General features: G+C 32.2%; 1 protein-coding gene across 1 annotated transcript; it reads left to right on the top strand.

Moving 5' to 3' along the window:
- The first annotated feature begins 4,004 nt into the window (after positions 1–4,004).
- Positions 4,005–5,681, top strand: LOC143567682 (cold-regulated 413 plasma membrane protein 2-like). The gene is made up of 4 exons (XM_077054044.1): positions 4,005–4,339; positions 4,848–4,955; positions 5,027–5,097; positions 5,428–5,681. The coding sequence occupies exons 1-4, from the start codon at positions 4,161–4,163 to the stop codon at positions 5,679–5,681; spliced, it is 612 nt and encodes a 203-aa protein (XP_076910159.1). The 5' UTR covers positions 4,005–4,160.
- Positions 5,682–23,468: the final 17,787 nt, after the last annotated feature.

Here is a 23,468-nt window from a genome sequence, read left to right as displayed (position 1 = left end):
CTCATAATCAATACCCTCGCAACATAATCTATGCAACCTCAATCATATCTATCTTTACGATTGATCTGCTGCATGAATTAGATTTGCAACAACGACGGTGTTAGATGGAGCTGCAGTGGTGGGCACATGAGTGGGCGCTTGCAACATCAAACCTTTTTATTGATTTGAAGCTGGAATATTTATGTTACATAAACAACCTCAATTTGTAAACATGTTGAGTTCTCAACTCGACAGGCTATTACAAGTTGAGCTGGCTCATATAATTTCACACTCAAGTCTAAATTGACTCTAGCCCGACTCGCTAAAATTCCAAATATGCCGTTTTATTTTTTTATTACTTGAGATGACTAATAAGTGAATACTAGCTTAATGCTATGTAGTATAAAATTTGGTTTTCATTTCCTTGCCCAAACTACAATTTAACCTTAGTTTTGTATACGTGTCATATAAAAACAAAGAAAGGGACGTTTACAATTTGTGCACCATCAACCTTGTAGTAGAATATTGTACTTTTATGTTTTTTATTATAGGATCCCCGACAAGTCCCCAATCCTTAGCTAATATACTGGTTCTTTGCTGCGATCACAAGTTTCCTACGTGGTTTGTTTCCAACAATTAGTGGTGGGTATGCTGCATGTTGTGTGTCGTACTCCACCTTAGTGTTTTGTAACTTGGTCCTACATTTATTCAACTCAGACGGATTAACAACTTACTTATTTTTGTTGTTGTGCATGTAACTATATTATTTTTGTTGTACTTAACATCCATGACATAACGACTGCGGATTTGGCATTACAATGGCCAACACCTTCGTATTCGTCCTATTTCCATCTCACTTTTGATCAAACTTTCGTATTTGTAAAAAAGGGGTTTGAATACAAAACTTGACACACATGATATAATGGATCAAAATTTACATTTTTGTTTTGTGAAACTAGATGAACAATTTCTACTTGCAATTGACTTTCTAATGAGCATGTATAATCGGATACCTCTCAACAAATATTAGTATGTCCCTAAGTCCAATTTTTTTAATTATAGTTAAATTTTTCTTCTAGATCCACCACAATTTATAGCTATTCGTTTGTTAGCCCTTTTCTATGATAATAACATGAATTTACTGTAACATTCATCATTTTCGATCTTTTTTGTATTTGTATTTGTATCAAAACCCGACCCGATTTGTAAACCAAATCTTTCACTAATATAAAATGTTGGATTTTTATGTTTCATAATCATCTCTTACCTTTTGGATTTGTTACTAGATTGTATTATTTAAACCTTTTTTTAAAAAAAAAACACATGCAAGTATTGATATAAAACAAGGAAAACAAGTTTGACTCCTTCCCTATATAAACAACCCCATCCTCTTCATTATTCTTTGCTCATTCATCTTCTTTCTCTCCTAAATAAAGTTCATATCTCTAATCTCTAAGGTTCTTAATAATCAAGCAATAACCTTCTTTAATTCTTGTTTGTTACTTATGAATTCATATCTTGTGGCACAACATATATATAATATGCACCCCTTGTTTCCTTCGGCTTTCATCTTCTTCGGGAGGTGATATGCTACAAGGCAAGGCTACATGGAGAACTCTTTGCAGTTCTTGTTTATACTATTTTCCTTTAATGCTTTCCTAGTCTTGTTCATATTGTAAGTAGTTTAGCTTTTAATTTATGTTTAAAGAGTTTCATGGTATTGGTTATGAAGTCACTCGTCTCGGTTTTATCCCGAGATTAGACCCGAATCAAGACCGAACCAAGACCAAACTCTTGTTTACTAGTCTTGTTTATACTATTTCCCTTTAATGCTTTTGTTTATATTGTAAGTAGTTTAGTTTTAATTCATGTTTAAAGAGTTCCATGGTGTTGGGTATGAAGTCACTAGTCTCGGTTTCATCCCGAGATTAGACCCGAATCAAGACCGAACTCTTGTTTACTAGCTTTTGTTTTAAATAGTTTTGTTTACTAGTTTTGTTTAAAATAGTTAAATAAACATGTTTATGAAAGATTTGAACCTTGTAAATTCTAAAACCATTTTGATAGTTCTATGGTATTTGGGTATGTGGCAACCATCCTCGGTATCATTCCGAGTCAAGGACCGAACCAAAACCGAACTAAACCGAGTTCACTTGCCTAAGACACACAAGTGTGTTTTTGGCCATCGAAACTCATCTTTTCTTCAAGAATGTATTTTAAACTAATTTTAAGTATTTTATCAACTTACTTGGTGTGTCGGTATCCAACTTGATCTTATAACAAGCTTGGACCGGTGATACCACATACACACTTAACGGAAGTTAAGGTTCTTCATAATAGAACTATATACTTGGTTAAGTCTTTCGATTTTATTGAGTTATCTCAAAACATTTTGGAAAGTTAACTTTGAGTTTAGTTAATTATCTAGACCCAAGTTAACAAATCCGAACACTCGATTAAAACCTTGTTTTGGTGTTCATATACCCAAAGGGTCTTGCATTAGTGCATTATAACCCACATAAGTTACTTAACATAGGTAGAGTAATAATTATGAATGAAATACCAAGACCCGGTTTCGAGTAAACTTACTTTTTAGAACATGTCTTTAATTTCCCAAGTATTTACATTTTTAAACCATAAACTTCATTTATTTACTTTACTTGTCATATTTTATTTTAAACCCTTCTAAGACTACCTACTAACTTAAGACCCGTTTAATCTAGGTCTTGCTCGTTAAACCCGATCTCCGATTATTCACGAATCAATCTTTCAAGTTGCTTAGTTAACGTGAGTACATTTCATCCCCCGTTTTCACTTTTATCTTTTGGGGGTAACATGCATACTTATTCAAACAAAAATGATTTATTATACTCATTTCTCAAACCACCAACTTTAGGGTGTATGATGCTAGAATACTTGCTCTATTGTGTGTTATATGTCTCATATGCTTTACGTGCGCGAGTGTTTATTTTTATGTTGTTGTTGAGCCTCATTAAGTATGATCATACGCTCCCCTAACTACTTAGCCTTGTGCTAGTAGAATAGGCCTCATTATCCAAGTATGTCGGTATTCTTACCGATTAGAAAGGATCCTCATTTACATATGTTTTATATACCATGATTGATGCTTTTATTTATAGTCTCATATACGTTTGTGGATTTCACTCATATTATATATACTCAACACTATGAAATTGCTCACCAACATATGTGTTGACAAATGTTATTTTATGCATGTTACAGGTTTGATTATTACTTGAGTTGGAGTTTGAAGACGTCATTCTATTTTGATACCACTAGGTTATTAGAAGAATGAACAATATCTATTTCTTATGTTTTAATGTTATTTGTATGAACAATATGTGTTACTTTGGTGATTGAATGAAATTAATGAGTTGATTAAATATTGTCACTTTAATAGTGTCTTATGTATTTGTCCAATCACGTTGCACCCCGGCATATTCCGCCGCCTTTGATCGGGGTGTGACATTTACTTAGTAAATCTACGAAAACTAATCAACACATGGCCAGCTTTTGAGTAGCAACTTTGAAGGTTAGCTTGTGATTTGTCTTAACTCTTAAATGACTAATAACCTAACTTGGTAATTAGAGCTGAGCTAACTTAGTGAAACTACCTACCAGCTCAGTTTTTAGCTGTCTTTTACTTATTTGTTTTCACACATGTTTTACCCCGAAGTTCTTAAAATGTTATTGTTTCGGGAAAATGAAAGCACATACAAAAATACATAGTGTATATGTACATTCTGAAATTTGATAAACTTGATGCCTATAAAATCGTCTCACTTTCTCTCTTCAAATCATTTGGACATCTTTTGATAAAAGTGTATTATGCGGTTGTATTTTTCACTTGCTATATATGTTTCTTTATTTATTTTTGATAAGTTAAATACAAAACAAATTACTCCCCACGTGGATATTTATTTTAATGGCACAACCCGAAATACATGGACTAAATGGATGACAGTTGGAAACTTGTAGTGGACCGTACTACCGGGACCGTTGCTAAAAACATGGAGGACCATTTATTTGCATTTAGTTCCAACTTTCAACCATCTTTTCAAAATTCTTTATTATTTGGACACAAACATTCTACGCACACTATTCATAAGGTTAATTTGTGGGTTATTTTGGTTTAAGTTTAATAAAAACTGTGTTAAAACATGGCGAGAAACGACTTTTTGTCATGGACGACAGACGATATGACGACTCAGTTGTGGAATTTGAATATGAATGAGTTGAAAGTGGTGGCACAAGCGATGTTTGATCATGCATACACTAAGCTCGGTAGCTTCGAATTTGGGATTTATTTCCTATCTTGGGTTGCATCCTTCTCTGCTATGTGCGTTTTTCGATTCCGTTTAATTGATATTTGTTACATTCAACAATTTTTTTCACATAAATTCCATCTATCCTTGCACTTTCATTTCAAGAATTTGAACCCTTCACATCGCTTTGAATGCAAACAATGTACCCCAGACTACTAGGTCATGGATGATTCTGTTTCATTGGTTAATGTTGTCGGGTTATATTTACGATAAATCATTATTATTTTTACATATAAGTAAATCATTATTATTTTTACTTATAAAAGTAATATTTATAAGATAGTTGATTATCATAAATGATTAAATGCATACTACTTAAATTGCTTATATTTAAAAATGCATATTATCATTGTAATAAAATAATTTTATAATTTTATTAACACTTTCATTTATGAAGTGTTAAACAAGTGGAAAAGGTAGATTACAAGTACCCATTTTGACACGAACTAAATAGTTACATTATTTATCTTAAATTTTACGCCAAAAATCTAATGCTAGAAACAATTGTAATACATGATGCAGTTATTTGTTGATACTGGACCGGACGAATTGGAGATCAAACATGCTCACCTCGCTTTTAGTACCTTATATATTCTTTAGTCTTCCTCCTTCACTCTTTCACTTCTTAAGGTTCTTGCTCCATGCTTTCGACTTGGTCTTTAGTTTTGTTCGAATGTGTGTATTTATGTAGCAATATGCAGGGGACAATTCGGGATGTGGGTCGCGTTCGTTGCAGTCGTATTAAGGCTCTTCTTCCCTCGCCATTTCCCAGGTACACGCACAATACACAATGCATACATTTATTTTTAGGCTAATGTTTACTAGTCTTGGGCATGAAAATAACCGGTCAAAAGTAACTGTGTTTAGCACTTATGAGTTCGGATCTAAGTTGTAACATGTAAAGAACGCATTAGAACGTGACCGAAGACCTAGCTTAAGAGAATGCCATCGACGATGAATATATGAAATTGTTATTGTACTTTAAGGATAGGTGTTAAATTAATTTGCAGTGGGCCTAGACACACATATGATATCTCCAAATTAATCGTTTAATGTAATTGACGCACCTATATGATATATTAATTTGCGTGTTTGGCTACAGACTGGCTCGAGATGCCTGGATCGTTGATTCTCCTTTTGGTAGTTGCTCCAAACTTGTTTGCTGACGAGTTTAGGGACAGTTGGGTTGGTGTTGCGATTTGTCTTTTAATTGGTTGTTACCTACTTCAAGAGCATGTTCGAGCATCGGGTGGGTTCAGGAATTCTTTCATGCAGAGCCATGGTATATCTAACACAATTGGTATTCTTCTCTTATTTGCCTACCCAGTGTGGAGGCTCATCACACACTTAGTTTGAATTTCCACCACCTCTTTAACATCATTTAAAACCGATGATATATATGTGTGCACATTCGAATCGTTTACATATTACTAATTTATATGTTGTTAACATTACATCTTAAAGTTTGAAGTTATGACAGAGCATTTTAATCTTTTGTGATGATTCAATGTCTTTTACAAGGATGGATTGATGTTTCAGTAGTTGTACTTGTGGTTTTTATGCTTACATGGCATCAAGGGCGGATTTACAGTATAAATAAATAGGGTGGGCTCAACCCACCGTCCATTTCCCCCTTAGCCTATAATCCCTTATACCTTTGCAGCTATTAGGCTTAAAATAACGAACATGCCCACTATCAAAATAACAAGCAGGCCACCGTCCGCTAATCCAGGTCCTTATAAACTTCTAAACGTTCAGCTCCTGGCCTTAACATAGATTGTTGAGCTGGGCCACGTTTGTCTAAAGCCTAGCGCCTTTTAATTTATAAGGCTAAGAGTTATTAAGATTTTTTTTAGCAACGATGTGGTACACTTGGAGGTGTTCAAGAAATCCGAAATCGGAACCGAAACCGAAACCCAAATAAACCAATCCGAATTCTTATTCGGATATTCGGATCGGATCAATCCGAATACCCGAATAACTAATTTGGATTCGAATCGGATTCGGATATGGAATTTGAAAAAATTTGGATTGTTTGGATTATTCGGATATCCGTTTAATCCGAATAAAAAAAATGTTTTTAGTGGTATTTTCCGGTTTGGTATATTTATTAGACTATTATTTGAAGTTTAAACTTTAAATTTGTGTTAAGAGTAATTCATATTTTCCGGTTTGTATGTTTATTGTGATTCTAAACTATTAAATGTTAGGAACAAAAAATACGAAAAATTTTAGGTTTATTTCGGATTATTCGGATATTATCCGAATCCGATCCGAATTGAATTCGGATAGATTCGGATCGGATAGGAATATTCCTAATTCGGATCGGATAGAATTTCGGATAGGGTCCAAAAATTTTCAAATCCGAATAACCCGAACCGAATAACCCACTAGGACTTCTAATTCTCTTATAGATGCAACTTTTGTCATATGGGACACTATTATCTCATTAACCATTCATTTTTAAACATATTTAATCCAATTCAATGTTGTATAATAAGATGTTGTATAATAAGGAGGGGATCATACTTCAACTTATTAATGATTCTACCAACTAATATGACCCCGTCAATAATATTTATATTATTGATTGCAAATGAAGAATGCCATTCATACTAGACTTTATTCGTATTATTGATCTGCTAGCATACTAGTTAACTCCTTTAGTATACTAAAAATTAATGTATGATTTATTTAAATAAAAAGGATATATATTATTTATAATTAAAGAACCAATTTTATGATAAAAAATATAAACGGGTCTTGGGTCTCATCAAACCCATATATTATTTAAACCGGGTTATAACATTTTATTTATTTATGAAACAATTTATTATCAAACCATAAGTATATTATTAACTTTTATACAATAAAAAAAATTCAAAAAATAAATAAATATTAAAAACAAATAATATGGGTCTTATCAAACCCAGATATTTCTTAAACGGGTTATAGCATCTCATTAAATTAAAAACTAATCTCCCCAAATATTTGATATAAACTTCCTATAAAGTATAAATATACTAAAAATTAATATATGATTTATTTAAAAAAATATATATATAATTTATAATTAAAAAACCCATTTTAAAAAATAAAATTCAAAAAATAAATAAATATTAGAAACAAATAATATAAAATAACTCCCGTAATACAAGAGATAAAAACTAGTGTGTGTGTGTATACATATATATATATATAAACGAAACATCCATATTTTCTCTCAAACAAAGAGATTGTTTTATTTGTAAATGGTGGTTTGTCATGCATTTGACCCGAATTCACGGGTATGGGTCTCACCTGTACTTAGAAATGATGAGATATAAGTTATGATTTATTTCTCTAGTTTTGATAATTCTAAAATAACATTGTTAACACGATTGCTTAGGTAACCATGCTAGTTAAAGAAATCACATGTTAATGGTCAATAATTTGGTGAGAATAAATTTTAATTTAATGAGATGTTATAACCTGTTTAAGGAATATCTGGGTTTCGTAAGATCCATACCCATGAATTCGGGTCAAATGCATGAGAAGCCTCAATTTAAAAATCAAGCAAATCTGATGACTCCAAAAAAAGGAGCGACCACATCGCGACACTTATGATTTTTATGTTTCCGTTTATATGTGAAAATCTTACAAAATAGGATATACTAAAAATTATTAAATGATTTTTATATTATTTATAAATAAGAATCAATTTTATATTAAAAAAATAAACGGGTCATGGGTTTTACCAAACCCAGATCATATCATAGGGTTTGGTTTATAACATTCCAGGAAATGTTTCATAGAGGCATTAACAAACTCTCCTCCATTATCATATCATAGGGTTTGAATATTGATCTAGAATTTGGTTTTATCATAGTGTAAAGCATTGTGAACCTAGGCTTGGTCGAGTTCCCTTTTAGGATGTATATTAGTGATGGGGATTAGGATTGTGAAACCTTTTTATCATCAAACTCTAAGTATATTATAAATTTCATTAAAATAAATAAAATTAAACCCAAAAAGTATATAAATATTAAAAACGAGTAATATAAAACAGTTCCCGTATATTATTAACTTTTTACAATAACTAGACTAAAATCCAAAAAACTACATTCCCAATATTAGAAACGAAAATATTATAAACAAAAAAATTTAATAACTCCCGTAATACATATTACGGGGGCTGTTTTACATTACTCGTTTTTAATTTTTATATACTTTTTTGGGTTTAATTTTATTTATTGTAATGAAATTTATAATATACTTAGAGTTTGATGATAAAAAGATTTCACAAATAACTAAAATGTTATAACCCGGTTTAAAAATTATTTGGGTTTGGTAAGACCCAAGACCCGCTTATTTTTTTACTCTAAAATTGTTTCTTAATTATAAATAATATTTTTTAAAAAAATCATATAATATATTATATAGGATTTTCACATTAATAATTTGTTGAGAATAATTTTTAATTTAATGAGATGTTATAACCCGTTTAAGGAATATATGGGTTTGGTGAGACCCATACCCGTGAATTAGGGTCAAATGTATGAGAAGCCTCCATTTAAAAATGAAGTAAATCTGATGACTCCAAGGAGCGACCACTCGCAACACGTAGGATTTTTATGTTTTCGTTAATATATATTATAAATATCGATTGTGTTAACTTGAAAAATGTCGATGCAACAACTTTAGCACAACATGATGACTTATAACATTAATGCAACACATATACATAATATAATTTGGGATTTGATAAATAAATCCTTGGTTATATGTTTAAAATCTGGTTTCAAAGGTTAACTGCGCATATTGAAGTATGGATGATACATAAAATTACTCTAAGTTTATGACATTTGGTTCGTTAATTCGGTTATGCCACATGCTATAACCGTAACCAAGCCAAATCTTTTGGTTAAACGGTTATGGCTTAACCGAACTGTCGGTTAAATGTTCGGTTAAGTCGTTAATTCGGTCATGGTTCGGATAAGCCTGACCGACTTTTAGTAAACTTGATTTGTGCCCCCTACAAAAAATTTCTATATCCGTCTCTGCATGGCATTATACATGCCTTTTACTATTATTATAATATCTGGTCGTAAACATTTTTCAAATCAAACTTTTATCAATTTTCATTGTGTTCATAGTTCACTTTGTGTTATTGTACAAATTTCTATCATCCAGCATACACTCCTCCATCACCACTAGTTCACCACCGTTAACTATGAGTGCAAGCACCCAACACACAACGTGATTACAAAATATATATAAAAACTTTTTTAAACACAAACATGATCAATATTTTAAGTTTCTAACCGGCTTAAACAGTAAAGAAACAAGCAAATCCATTAGGTTGTCCTCTATGGAGGGGTAACATAGCCCCTCCACGTCTTCACCATGTACCAAATTAGGCATCGAGGCCCCTCTCCATAACTTCTCACTGTGGTTTGTAGCCCCTTGTTGCCCCATTAGGCCATACGTAATGGGGCGACAAAACAAGCGAACTTGGGCGAAATTTTGGAGGAACACCGCCCCCCCCCCCCCCGGCGATATTGGGGCGAAAAGGGGCGGGGCGGGATGCTTTTGTCGCCAGAAAGGAAGAAATGAATATTATTATTATATTAGTATGTGTTTATATATATATATATATATATATATATATATATTATTACTATTTGTAGCCCCTACACCATTACACCCCAAAAACAAATTCCTACCATTTGCTAACTGGGCGCCACTCGACGCAAAACGCCACATTTTGTAGCCCTTCCACTACGCATAGCCTTATATACATACCTATCTATGTATGTGTGTATATGTGAGAGAGAGAGGGAGAAAGAAGATGCATGGCCCACCTCACCCTCAATCCCCCCCCCCCCTCTCCACACACACCACCACCCCAAATCGTCCCCATTGGTGTTCCTTCCCCAAAAAGAGCCCCGAAATCGCCCCCTATGATCCGAAATCGCCCCCTATGATGCACACAATGGACCACCTTAAAGTGACAAGGCACTTCCATGACTAAATATTCAATTTTTTCAGATACAGTCATGACTAATTTAAAATTTTTATAAGCATTTAACTAGTTTTAAAGCATTTATACTTAGTTTTTTTCGAGTATTTCAACAAACATGTTTTGTAGCATGCCCAAATTCTCCTCTAGACATATTTTAAAAACATCTTGTATGCAATCTTAATCTTATCTTTTCAAGTAAGAAAGGAAATAAACGTTGTTGTTAAGGGGGTGTTTGGGATTCCTTATTTTACCTCCTTATTACTTATACAAGGCCGTATTTTGGGTGTGTGCAGGCTAGGCAGCTGCACATGGCCCAAAACAATAAGGGCCCAAATTTTATTAGTAGTCTGCTGGCCAAACTCAAAAAAGCCCAAATATTTTCAAACAAACAAAATAAGTTGTAGCAACGTGAGAAATCAAAAGTCAAACCAACTAGGGTTATCATAATACAAACTATAAACTAAGCGACGGGAGAGAAGACGATCACAAGTACGGACGACCGGTAATCATTAAACCATATTTGACTATTTTTTTTTATTTGACAAAGAAACCTTTAATTTTCCCCTCAAAGTAAGCTTGGGTTCTGATTATTTGAAACACAAGTGTTTTTTTCTTAGTTGAAATTGAAGCTTGAAACCAATAATCATTAACGTTTTTAATAAACCGATTAAGGGTACTAGGGTAGCTTGACACCAACATTCATATGTAGAAATTTATTGAGGTAGTGTCGTGTAAACAAGTAAAGTGAATTAATAAATATTGTTAGAAAGATATATGACTATGATAATTTGTTTTCTAAGTGCTACAAGCTGCACTTGTTGTGTCGACATTAAATGATTCAACCAAAGCTCTATCAAGTCTCCCATAAGAAAGAAGTAGAACACAAGCTGCACATACTCAACTATCGAGCATAGACGACCCCATATCCTACAGAATACCCAAGGACGTGTCAAGGCAGTGAATGGCAACGTGAGACGCAAGTTACCAGAAAATTTTGTTGATACGCGTAAGACATATTAGCACCAATTTTTGGCTATAAAATCACGTCGTAAGTCTGAAGACGTAATCTAAACTTTCAGGGTTAAAGCAAGTATTTTTAGGATCCAATTTTTAGTATCGAGTGTAGTCACTCATAAACACTCTTGATCACCTCTAGAATTTAGCCCAAGCTCTACCACTGTTTATAACAAAACTTTTACATATATATCTTGGGTTTTTTCATGACAACTTTAAAAAAAATGTAACACAATTTTACTTATAAAATATAGAACATTTGATATAATTTATATAAAATATGAAGCATTAAGAAATTGGGTTGAGTTGTAAATGTGAGTGATAATTAAAATTGGGTTGGGGGGTTGTGTATATGAAAAAAGAGATTATTTTTTTATTAAATTATTTGGCTGGTTATGTTGTGATTGTGGATAGTCTTGTCACTTTAAGCAATTACTTTTTAATGTGTTAAATAACTATTTTGACTCCCGCGTTGCTCGGGCGGTCTATTCCAAGAGCCAACGATATTTCGACCACCACCAATGTGACATTCGTCAAATAACTCGATCTTTTTCGCGATTTAATAAATTATCATTCGTAGTTGTGGTTAAGCTTGTAAACCCGAATCGGCATTTTTTCAAATTATTGATGTTATAACTCTAGCGTGTGTGGGTTTTGTCAAAATACAGTTATTTATAATTTATAAGCTCGGTTAAGTAAACGTTAGGGACTAAAGTGGATTTTTTTAAAGATATACAAGTTTTAAAACATTTTTAACAAAATACCAAACATGAGGGACCAAAGTTAAACATTTATAAACTACCTATATAAACAAACAAACCCTAAACCTAAACCAATTTATCCCAGCCGCCACTTCCTCCCTGGCCGTTTTCCGGCGAGCTCGATTTTCCGGCGAGGAGCCGGCAACGCGATTCCGGCCAACCCCACCTCCGGCCACCACCTCCGACGCACCACCACCACTTCCCTCCTCCCTCTCGGTTCTTCCAGTAACCCTCACACCCAAAACCTCCTTTTCCCCTATTCGGTTTAGTTTTCCGGCGCCCCCATAACCCCACTCACGTTTTTCTGGCCACCTCCCTCTCCTTCGCGTTTTTCCGGCGGCTCTCCCCCCTCTCGCCGTATCTCTCTCTCCCTCCCGCCGTACTCTCTCTATCTCTCCGTCTCTCGGCTCTCTCCCCCACTCTCGCTCTCTCTCTCACTCACTCTCTCTCCTGTTTCGTTTTTCCGACACGTCTCCGGCAACCTTCCTCCGACGACTCGTGAACACCTAATAGGTAACTTAACAATTTTGGGGGTTAATTATGGGTTTAATTAACAATCGTTATTTTGGTTCGGTTGATTTGTACGTTAGTTATTAAACGAGAGGTCACGGGTTCGAGTCTTATCCTAGACCGGTTTCGGTGTTATTTTTTATACTTAACAAATTACGGTTACTATTAGGGTTAATATTATTACATAAAGATTATTATTAGTATTATTACGTATAACTTACTATTATATTTATATATTATTAATATTAATATTATTATTATAAATATTAAAGTTGTTATTAATATTATTAAAGATCATATTATTATTATCTATTAAAATCATATTTTATAATTAATTACTAGCAATAGTATTATTATATTTATTTTGTGAAATCGTTTAGAAATCGAACCAACATCGAGTATGGTATCGTTATTATTATCATTATTATTTATTATTATTATCATTTTTATCAACAACATTATAATTAATACCAAGATTTCTATTCTATCACTACTAATATTAGTATTATTAATAATAATAATTGTTTTAATTATTATACTATATTAGTATTATTAAAAATAATTATTGTTATTATTATTAACATCATTATCTTATATATATATATACACACACACACACAGTCTGTCACACCCCGACCAAAGGCGGCGGAATATGCCAGGGTGCAACCGATTGCCCAAATACACAAGATACTATTTAAAGTGACAATATTTAATCAACTTATTTTATTTCATAAATCAATAAACAAACACATCTCGTTATATAAACAAATTTGGAAACAAGTATTAATCATATTGTTCGTTTTACTAATACCCTAATAGCCTTGGTAATGTCTTTCATCAAGTCCTCGAGTCAACAAAAGTCAAAACCGTAACATTTCATAAAATAAAGTTTATCAACACAAAGGTTGGTGAGCAATTCATAAGTTTGAGCATATAAGTATATAGTAATAAAAAGCCACAAAACCTGTATACAAAACAATAAATAAAAGCTATAAACCTGGATAAAATAGTTATCGCTAAACAAGTTAGCGACACCTAGCTATAAGGGGATGCCAAATAGTCTAGGATTTTATTGACAATTGTTAAACACATTAGCACCACCTAGCTACAAGGGGTTGCCAAGTAGTCTAGGATTTTATAGTTATCGTTAATTGCATTACGTTAACGACACTTTGCCATGAGGGGTTGCCAAATGGTCTAGGATTTATAGTTCCACCATCCAAAAGCGATAAACAGATAAGCATGTAAGCATAGAACACCAAATCGAGCAATTATTTATGTAAAGTATACAATCACGTTTGTGGGTTTAATAATTCAAGTAAATAAAGCATTTAGTTTGATAAGTATGAAATGTCACCCCAAAACAAAAGATGGAAAACGGGTTATGAAAGTACTCACCTCGATTGACGAATTGAGAAACTAATAAGTGATCGACATATAGAAAGCTTGTAAACGAAACTGACGAATCCGACTTGAAAGCTAATTGAAAACGAATAAATAAAATATATTAAAGAACTTGAACTTTAGTTGAAACTACATTTGAAACATTGGACGAGAAGGTTCGGTTATTAATCGGGTTACCGGTTAATTTGTTAACGATTAGGGACTCGTACTTAATTGGAAATTAAAATATTATTTTATTGGGCTTTTAAACAGCTAAACCAATATTAAAAGAAATAAGACGGGTTTAAATCAAGAGTTCGGTTTTATAAAATGAATTGATAATAAAGTTTATAATAATATTATTAATGATAATGATAGTAATGATAATAATAATAATTCTAAAAGGATATGTTATACATATATATATATTAACATCATTATCTTATATATATATATATATATATATATATATATAGTTACATAAGATAATGATGTTAATAATAATAACAATAATTATTTTTAATAATACTAATATAGTATAATAATTATAACAATAATTATTATTAATAATACTAATATTAATAGTTATAGAATAGAAATCTTGGTATTAATTATAATGTTGTTGATAAAAATGATAATAACAATAAACAATATTGATAGCAATAACGATACCATACTCGATGTTGGTTCTATTTCTAAACGAGTTCACAAAATAAATATAATAATACTATTGCTAGTAATTAATGATAAAATATGATTTTAATAGATAATAATAATATGATCTTTAATAATATTAATAACAACTTTAATATTTATAATAATAATAATAATATTAATATTAATATTAATATTAATAATAAATAAATATAATATTAAGTTATATGTAATAATACTAACAATAATCTTTATGTAATAATATTAACACTAATAGTAACCGTAATTTGTTAAGTATAAAAGATAACACCGAAACCGGTCTAGGATGAGACTCGAACCCGTGACCTCTCGTTTAATAACTAACGTACAAATCAACCGAACCAAAATAACGATTGTTAATTAAACCCATAATTAAACCCAAAATTGTTATGTTACCTATTAGGTGTTCACGAGTCGTTGGAGGAAGGTTGTCAGAGACGTGTCGGAAAAACGAAACCGGAGAGAGAGTGTGTGAGAGAGAGAGGGGGGGAGAGATCCGAGAGACGGAGAGATAGAGAGAGTACGACGGGAGGGAGAGAGTCAGAGAGAGAGATACGGCGAGAGAGGGGGAGAGAGCCGCCGGAAAAACGCGGAGGAGAGGGAGGTGGCTGGAAAAACGTGAGTGGGGTTATGGGGCCGCCGGAAAACGAAACCGAAGAGGGGAAAAGGAGGTTTTGGGTGTGAGGGTTACCGGAAGAACCGAGAGGGAGGAGGGAAGTGGTGGTGGTGCGTTAGAGGTGGTGGCTGGAGGTGGTGTTGGCCGGAATCGCGTCGCCAGCTCCTCGCCGAAAAATCGAGCTCGCTGGAAAACGGCCAGGGAGGAAGTGGTGGCTGGGATAAATTGGTTTAGGTTTAGGATTTGTTTGTTTATATAGGTAGTTTATAAATGTTTAACTTTGGTCCCTCATGTTTGGTATTTTATTAAAAATGTTTTAAAACTTGTATAACTTTAAAAAAAATCCACTTTAGTCCCTAAAGTTTACTTAACTGAGCTTATAAATTATAAATAACTGTATTTTGACAAAACCCACACACGTTAGAGTTATAACATCAATAATTTGATAAAATGCCCGTTCGGGTTTACAAGCTTAACCACAACTACGAAAGATAATTTATTAAATAAAACGTGAAAAAGATCGACGTTATTTGACGAATGTCACAGTATCCAACTTTTTAGAAATTTCGTCCCGAAATTAAAATAAAATCAAAGAAAAGTAATTATTAATTAATATTGTCTTTAGTAAGATAATTACATGAACAAATTTTTTTAAGTAAAAGAATAACGTCAAATCCTTGCATGATTTGAAAAACGCTACAAATGAGAAACATAATAAAGGCACTTATATATAGGAAGTAACAGCGGCGTATCCACCATGCTCTTATCATAACTCGCATTTCTACCGTTTTTCCGCTATCATTCTCGGGTCTGAGTTATCGCACACAAATGTACTTACCATGGCTTCCATACGGGGGTTTCGATAATTAAGTGTGCACTCATAATTATTTAGATCGTCGTATGGTCCACATGATTCATCTCATTATGTGGTTTAAAAAGACATATTTATTTTTGAAATATTTAAAATAGATGTGTAAGTAAATTTGTTGAATTTTTACCAATATTGACAAAACAGTACTATCGGTTGAAAATTTCGGGATTAACTTTTTTTTAATAAATAGGAAAATGGGATACATAAATGAAACAATTTAAAGTTCTAGAATATAAACCAAGGCGAAGCTAACAATTCGGCTTAAATTAAGTAAAGACGATCAAATAACAAAAAAAATTTAGGGTAAACAATATGAAATAAGATTTGAAGTCAAAAGTCCTCAAGATAATTGTCAAGTCTATACATCGAGGTAGTAAATAACACTTATAAATGAGAAATGAGCTGAGTTTCTTTGGGGTGACGCATACGTGCATCAATATAAATAAAATAATATTTGGTTAACAATCAAAACAATCGATGAAATGCAATAAAGAGTGAATACGGCCACTATTGTGAAACCATTTATATATTCGTCATTATAATAACGGTTTCTAATAATGCCAAAACTTGTAAACAACCACACATAGGATGTTAATAGATTAGATGAAATGATATAGAATAATGTATAGAATCGTGTTTACATAAATGCTCAAATATAGATAACATAGTCATGATAATATCGTTTAGAAAGATAAACGAGATTTTGGCGAAGTTAATGTTTTGAAAGTATTACACAAATTGTTATTGAATAGTTTGCATTCGGTCACGAAAATCAAAACACAAAAATAAATCTAATGTGCATAATATTGTCATCGAAACATCTCATCAAATGAAAATAACATCGCAATAATTTCGAGACTCGAATTTAATGCCGAAATATGTAAATCGCGTAACGTATAATAGACTAAAACTGAAAATGAGGTCTTAAGTAAGGCCGTTTTTATTGTTTCTAATAAATGTACATAATAACAAAGCATCGCGGTAACGCATTGCTAGGGAAAATATTTAAATCATTATTGAATGTAAATCTTGTAACCCAATTTGTTAAAGGAATTTGTTTACATAAAGTTATTGTGATGAAAATAAATTATATAAAGTGATGATGCTTGCGATAATAAGAGGTAATAGTTACGTAAATCGTTACTGAACAAAATTCAGGTCACAATATGAAGCATAAAGTAAATGTTTGTCAAAAGATTTGCAAAGCCATGGTCATTAAGTTTATGCAATATGGTGAAAGTTGTAATTTATTACTAAATCAATCCCGCTTCATCATTCAAAATGAAGCCTCGTATTTATAATGTTATTAAGAGATTTATTACCTTAGGTGACAATATTTAAAATCTTGAAATCATACACATAATCGTTTAATAACCTTTGAAAAACAAATCCTCATAATAGAATTTTTGTTGTCATGACATTGCCATATATATATATATATAGAGTTTATAATTTTAAAAAATGATTATTTGAACACATGAGGTTGTTATAAGTACACTAGTTGTATATATATATATATATATATATATATATATATATATATATATATTATATATATATATATATATATATATATATATATATATATATAATAAGGGTAAAACGAAGCTTGCGTGTGTATGGAGAGGTTTTAGGCTTCGCATGGTGAATGGTTTGGAAATTTGGTGAAGAGTGAGTATGTTACGGTTGGCTTGCGTAGTTGGGTTTTCTTGAGTTGGATTTATGAGGTTTGTTGAGTTTAGGTCGTTTGAGTGGTTTAGGCTTAGATGATTTGTGTGAGTAGTGGTTTGGCTAATAGGTGAGGTTTTTGCTTATTTGCTCGGGTTAAGTTGATAAGTTGGATAATTTGATCTTGACTAGTTTGGGTTGAGATTCGGTTTATACATGTATTTGGTAAGGAGTGTTTGGATTGCTATTTTGATATCAAACTCTATGGTTGGATGGGAACGGTGTGGCGATATGGTTTGTAACTCGACATAGTATGGGTCGAAGGACTTTAAGTCATAGTTGGGTAAGCTTTGGTTTGTATATGTTCAAGGCATTTGTGAGTGTGTTTGTCGGTGTCTTTGAAGTATTATGATAGTGAGTTTGATAGGTTTTCTTGGTGTGGGAGTGTCGGTAATTAAGGCTTTTTGTTGTGTTAATGTTGTACATCTTGGATTTTGCATGGGGTTTGAGTTGGTGAGGATATAACGTTGATCTGTAAGGTTTCGTTCATATTGAGGAGAGATTTTGAGTACGTGGGAAAGCTTTTGTAGTGGAAGGATGGTTTGATTTTTGAGGCGGTAGTTTGAGAGGGAATACGGGTGTTTGGAAACTTGGTTGCGTCCATGGAGATTTTTTTTATTAATAATAGGTATTAAGTTGAAAATATCATATTTTATAAATAAAGTTTGAAACATCCATAAAAATTTTGATAATAAAAATTACAAGTTAGTATATATATGAATATATATATTATATAAATAGATTTTTTTTGAGATCCGAGCGTGTAAATCACACAATTTTTTTTTATTTATAAAGATTACAATAAAATTTCTTTGCTTATGAGGAAATTTAAAATACGTAAATTGAATGTCAAAATTTGTTATGAGGTATCAATCATTGAATAATGAGTGTCGTTTTAGAAATATAAAGTTGCGAAAAGAAGTTTTTTTTACCAAGTTCATTATTTAATATCGTGTAACGAAAATATCATGGTAAGTTAAAATGACTGGCATTGTAAATCGAGATATCACGAGCAAACGATTTTTGTCTTTAAAGTAAAATTTCTATGAAGTTTTGCGTGGGGATTTCAAGAAACTTACAAACTATAAGTTTGCAAATTTTCTTGAAAAATCAAAGCGAAACTACCATAAGAAATTTAAAATGAGTTGTATCATAAGATGCAAGTTTTATTGGTGAAAATTTATAATGAAGCAAAAATGCATAATGAAAGTTGTTGTAAAATAGATTTTAGGTAATGAGAATATTACCATGGATATTATGTAATATAATTAAAACGTCGTGAAAAGTTTAAATAATTAATATTGTGAAAGGATCGTTGAAAATAAACGGAATAGTTATAAAAATGAAATTTTATACAATTTTTTTTTGTACAAGGACTTCCGAGAACTCACAGAGAACTAGTGACCGAGAACTCATGGTGACCGAGAACCCTTGTCAAGAAAATTTAAAGTTTATATAATAGAAGATTTACTTGAAAATTCAAAGTAACATTTGTAATAAATCTTTTTAATATGATGAAATTTATATAATGAGAATTTTGTTTATAAATAGTCTTAATGAAAATAGATGGCATATTAAAAATTATAGTGAATGGATCGAAAATGTATATATATACATATATTTATCGAAAAGGTCGCAATGGATGAAATTTATATAAATAAAATCGTTGTGAAAACAAAATGAGAAAATTGGCGTAAAACTTTACTACATAAAATCAAGATATAAAAGAATTATTCACAATATAAAATTACCTTTATAAATGAAGACTTGTGATAAGGATTTACAACAAAATAAAGGGAAAATGGTTTAAGTTATTGAATAGTACAAATAATGTTTTAAGATTTAAAGGCGGAAAAATGGTGCATGAATCACCATGACTTGACATTCCGACACTAAAAACCTTTTTACAAAAATACCATGTTGGAGTCTAAACATGTGTACGTACCGCCGCGTCTTTTTTCATGTTTTCGACTCAAATAACGATAATGACAAAGGCAATAAATCGAGATACAACGGGATGTCAAAACACTAGCCCACGTACCACCGAGGCTTTTATGTTTTCAACACCAAACATTTGGAAGGCGACGGAACGCTCGCATTCGACAACTTAAAGTGTCATCTCATATGAGACAATCTTTAAGGAGATTTGAAACAACGGGATCAAAGTTAAGCTCGTGAACCATAAAACACAATAAAAAAATAATGTTTTTGCGTTTTAAGGTAAGGATACCTTGGAGTACTATGAAAGTGTGTATGTGTATATTTATGATTTGATAAAATAAATAAGTATATAAATAAACAAGTGTATTGAACAATCAAGTAAGGTAAACACGTATAGGCAACACGTATAAGGACCCTAAAGTAAACACTATACTAGGTCGTTACGTCTAACCACCTATCTTGTAGTCTTGTGGCTCTGATACCAATCTGTCACACCCCGACCAAAGGCGGCGGAACATGCCGGGTGCAACCGATTGCCCAAATACACAAGGCACTATTTAAAGTGACAATATTTAATCAACTTAATTTTATTTCATAAATCAATAAACAAACACATCTCGTTCATATAAACAAATTTGGAAACAAGTAGTAATCATATTGTTCGTTTTACTAATACCCTAATAGTCTTGATAACGTTTTTCATCAAGTCCTCGAGTCAACAAAAGTCAAACCTGTAACATTTCATAAAATAATGTTTGTCAACACAAAGGTTGGTGAGTAACTTCATACCCCGTTTTCTATCTTTTGTTTTGGGGGTGACATTTCATCTTATCTAAACTAAATGCTTTATACTTGAGTCTTAAACCACAAACGTTGTTCTATACGTTACTTGAATAATTGCTCGATTTGGTGTTCTATGCTTATATGCCTATGTGTTTATCGCTTTCGGTTGGTGGAAACTATAAATCCTAGACCATCTGGCAACCCCTCATGGCAAAGTGTCGTTAACGTAATGCAATTAACGATAACTATAAAATCCCAGACTACTTGGCAACCCCTTGTAGCTAGGTGGTGCTAATGTGTTTAGCAATTGTCAATAAAATCCTAGACTATTTGGCATCCCCTTATAGATAGGTGTCGCTAACTTGTTTAGCGATAACTATTTTATCCAAGTTTATAGCTTTTATTTATTGTTTTATATACATATTTTGTGGCTTTTTATTACTATATACTTATATGCTCAAACTTATGAATTGCTCACCAACCTTTGTATTGACAAACTTTATTTTATGAAATGTTACAGGTTTGACTTTTGTTGACTCGAGGACTTGATGAAAAACGTTATCAAGACTATTAGGGTATTAGTAAAATGAACAATATGATTACTACTTGTTTTCAAATTTGTTTATATGAACGAGATGTGTTTGTTTATTGATTTATGAAATAAATAAGTTGATTAAATATTGTCACTTTAAATAGTGTCTTGTGTATTTGGGCAATCGGTTGCACCCGGCATGTTCCGCCGCCTTTGGTCGGGGTGTGACAACCAAGGGTTCGGAACCAAAACCCGACAACAGTAGATAACAATGACGATATTTCAACCCCACCAAGGGTTCCGAATTAAAACCCAACAACAGTAGACAACAATCACTATAGGCTCGAATACACAGTCATCATAGTCGTAATTAACCAAACCAAGTCATAAGAGTTGTTGTCAACCAAACTGCGTTCATGTCTAGCAATAACTTATGTTTGCAGGTTCAAAGTAATTGACAGATTGTGTAATGCATTATGTTATTTAAAAGGCAAGCGTTCTATCACAACCAAAAAATTCCAAAAGAAAAAGGGCAAGCGTTATATCACAACCGTAAGTAGTGATTACCCCTTTTTCGAAAGGAGTCCTAGTTTTCAGTCCATAACCCAAATCAATAAGTCAACAAAATTGGTATTTAATGAACTTTTGGTGACAACAACGATTTACCAAACGCATAAGAGACATGTAGGTAAAAATCAAGCAAAAGAAAAGCTTAATTCGTAAAATTGGAATCCAGAAGTATTACAAACAGCAAACAACGTACTTTTAATTCAAATTAATAACTCAACATAATTGGAATCAAAGTAACAACAAAAGAAGAGCTTTAATCCCAAGTCAAAAAGTTTTCACAACCTTCAAATTAAAGCAATTAAACAACTGTATATAATCCATGAAGATACAACATAAAAATACAACAAATGATATCGGAGAGTATGTTACAAACAGAAAGATCGTTCTATCATAAATAATATAAATAAGTTTTAAAAGGGGCTGAAAAATGTGTTTTTATAGGTTATTCTTTTAATAAAAAGGTTATATTGTGAAGTTTAGAATCAAAACAAGTTTTGTATTTAACAGATGTTAAATTTTATGAAACTGTTTATCCTTTTAAAGATAGTTCTTTGTTAAAAGGAAGTGATCTTAATACCGATTATTTTGTTAATCATTTAGTTTTTTTTGATAAGTATGATGACAATGAGCCAAAATTTCTGACAAGTGTTAACTCTCCCAATGATGAAGAGAGGTCTAGATCACAGACTAATCTTGTTGATCGGCAATCTAGAGTTGCCCCTGATAACTTAGGATCTTCTATTAATGAGGAACCAAGGGTTAAGGAAGGTAGCTCTAGTGGGGCAGATCTTAATATTTTAACTGGTGATAATATAACCTTATCTGAGGGAAATCAAGACCCTAGCGAACATGTTAACCAAACGGTTGTTAGAAGGTCACCAGGAGTTCTAGTTACCTAAGAGGTTAGAAGATTATATGGTTGAAGGTAAGGTTAAATATAGTTTTGAAAAGGTTGTCAATTATTCTAATTTATCAAAGAAGAATTTTTGTTTTGTGTCATCTCTGAGCAAGAGTGTTAAGCCAAAAATGTTTAGAGAGGTTGGGTAGATGCTATAAGTAGTTAAATGGAGGCATTACTCAGAAATAACACTTGGGATCTAGTTGATTTACTAATGGGTAGAAAGCTTATTGGTTGCAAATGGGTGTACAAAATAAAATATAGAGCAACATGAGAGATTGATATAAAGCTAGGCTAGATTTTGATGAGACCTTCTCGCCTGTAGTAAAAATGGTAACTGTAAGATGTGTGGCCTTCTTGCTGTTAATAATGATTGGCCTCTGTTTTAACTTGACATTAACAATGCTTTCTTGTATGGTGACTTAAATGAGGAAGTTTATATGAGACTTCCTAAAGGCTATTTTTCAGAAGATGAAACTAAAATTTGCAAGCTTAAAATTTTTTTGCATGATTTAAAACAAGCACCAAGAATGTGGAATGAAAAACTTGTTGATGTTTGTTGGAAATTGGTTTTGTGCAAAATAAAAGTGATTACTTTATGTTTGTCAAAAGTAGTGAAAATGTGTTAATGGTTTTACTTGTCTAGGTTGATGACATTGTCATCACCGGAAATTCTTTAAAAGCAATTGACTCTGTTAAAACTTTGTTGAAGTCTAAGTTCATAATTAAATATTTAGGTGTGTTAAAATATTTCCTGGGTATTGGAAGTGTTTAGATAATACCAAGGAGTTTGTCTATCACAAAGGAAATATTGTTTAGAACTTTTGGCTGAGTTTGGG

Source organism: Bidens hawaiensis, unplaced genomic scaffold (assembly GCF_021521415.1).
Source record: "Bidens hawaiensis isolate Kalapana, Puna unplaced genomic scaffold, B.hawaiensis_p1.1 tig00023607_1, whole genome shotgun sequence".
Classification (NCBI taxonomy): domain Eukaryota; kingdom Viridiplantae; phylum Streptophyta; class Magnoliopsida; order Asterales; family Asteraceae; genus Bidens; species Bidens hawaiensis.
Note: the sequence above shows the minus strand (reverse complement) of the source record. Positions and strands in the feature narration are given on the sequence as shown.

Bases quoted from the DNA above. Each gene is read 5' to 3' on its own strand.
- LOC143567682 (XM_077054044.1), top strand. From the start codon at position 4,161: ATGGCGAGAAACGACTTTTTGTCATGGACGACAGACGATATGACGACT. The intron at 4,340-4,847 runs GTGCGTTTTTCG...TACATGATGCAG, and splicing joins GTTGCATCCTTCTCTGCTAT to TTATTTGTTGATACTGGACC. The intron at 5,098-5,427 runs GTACACGCACAA...GTTTGGCTACAG, and splicing joins CTTCCCTCGCCATTTCCCAG to ACTGGCTCGAGATGCCTGGA.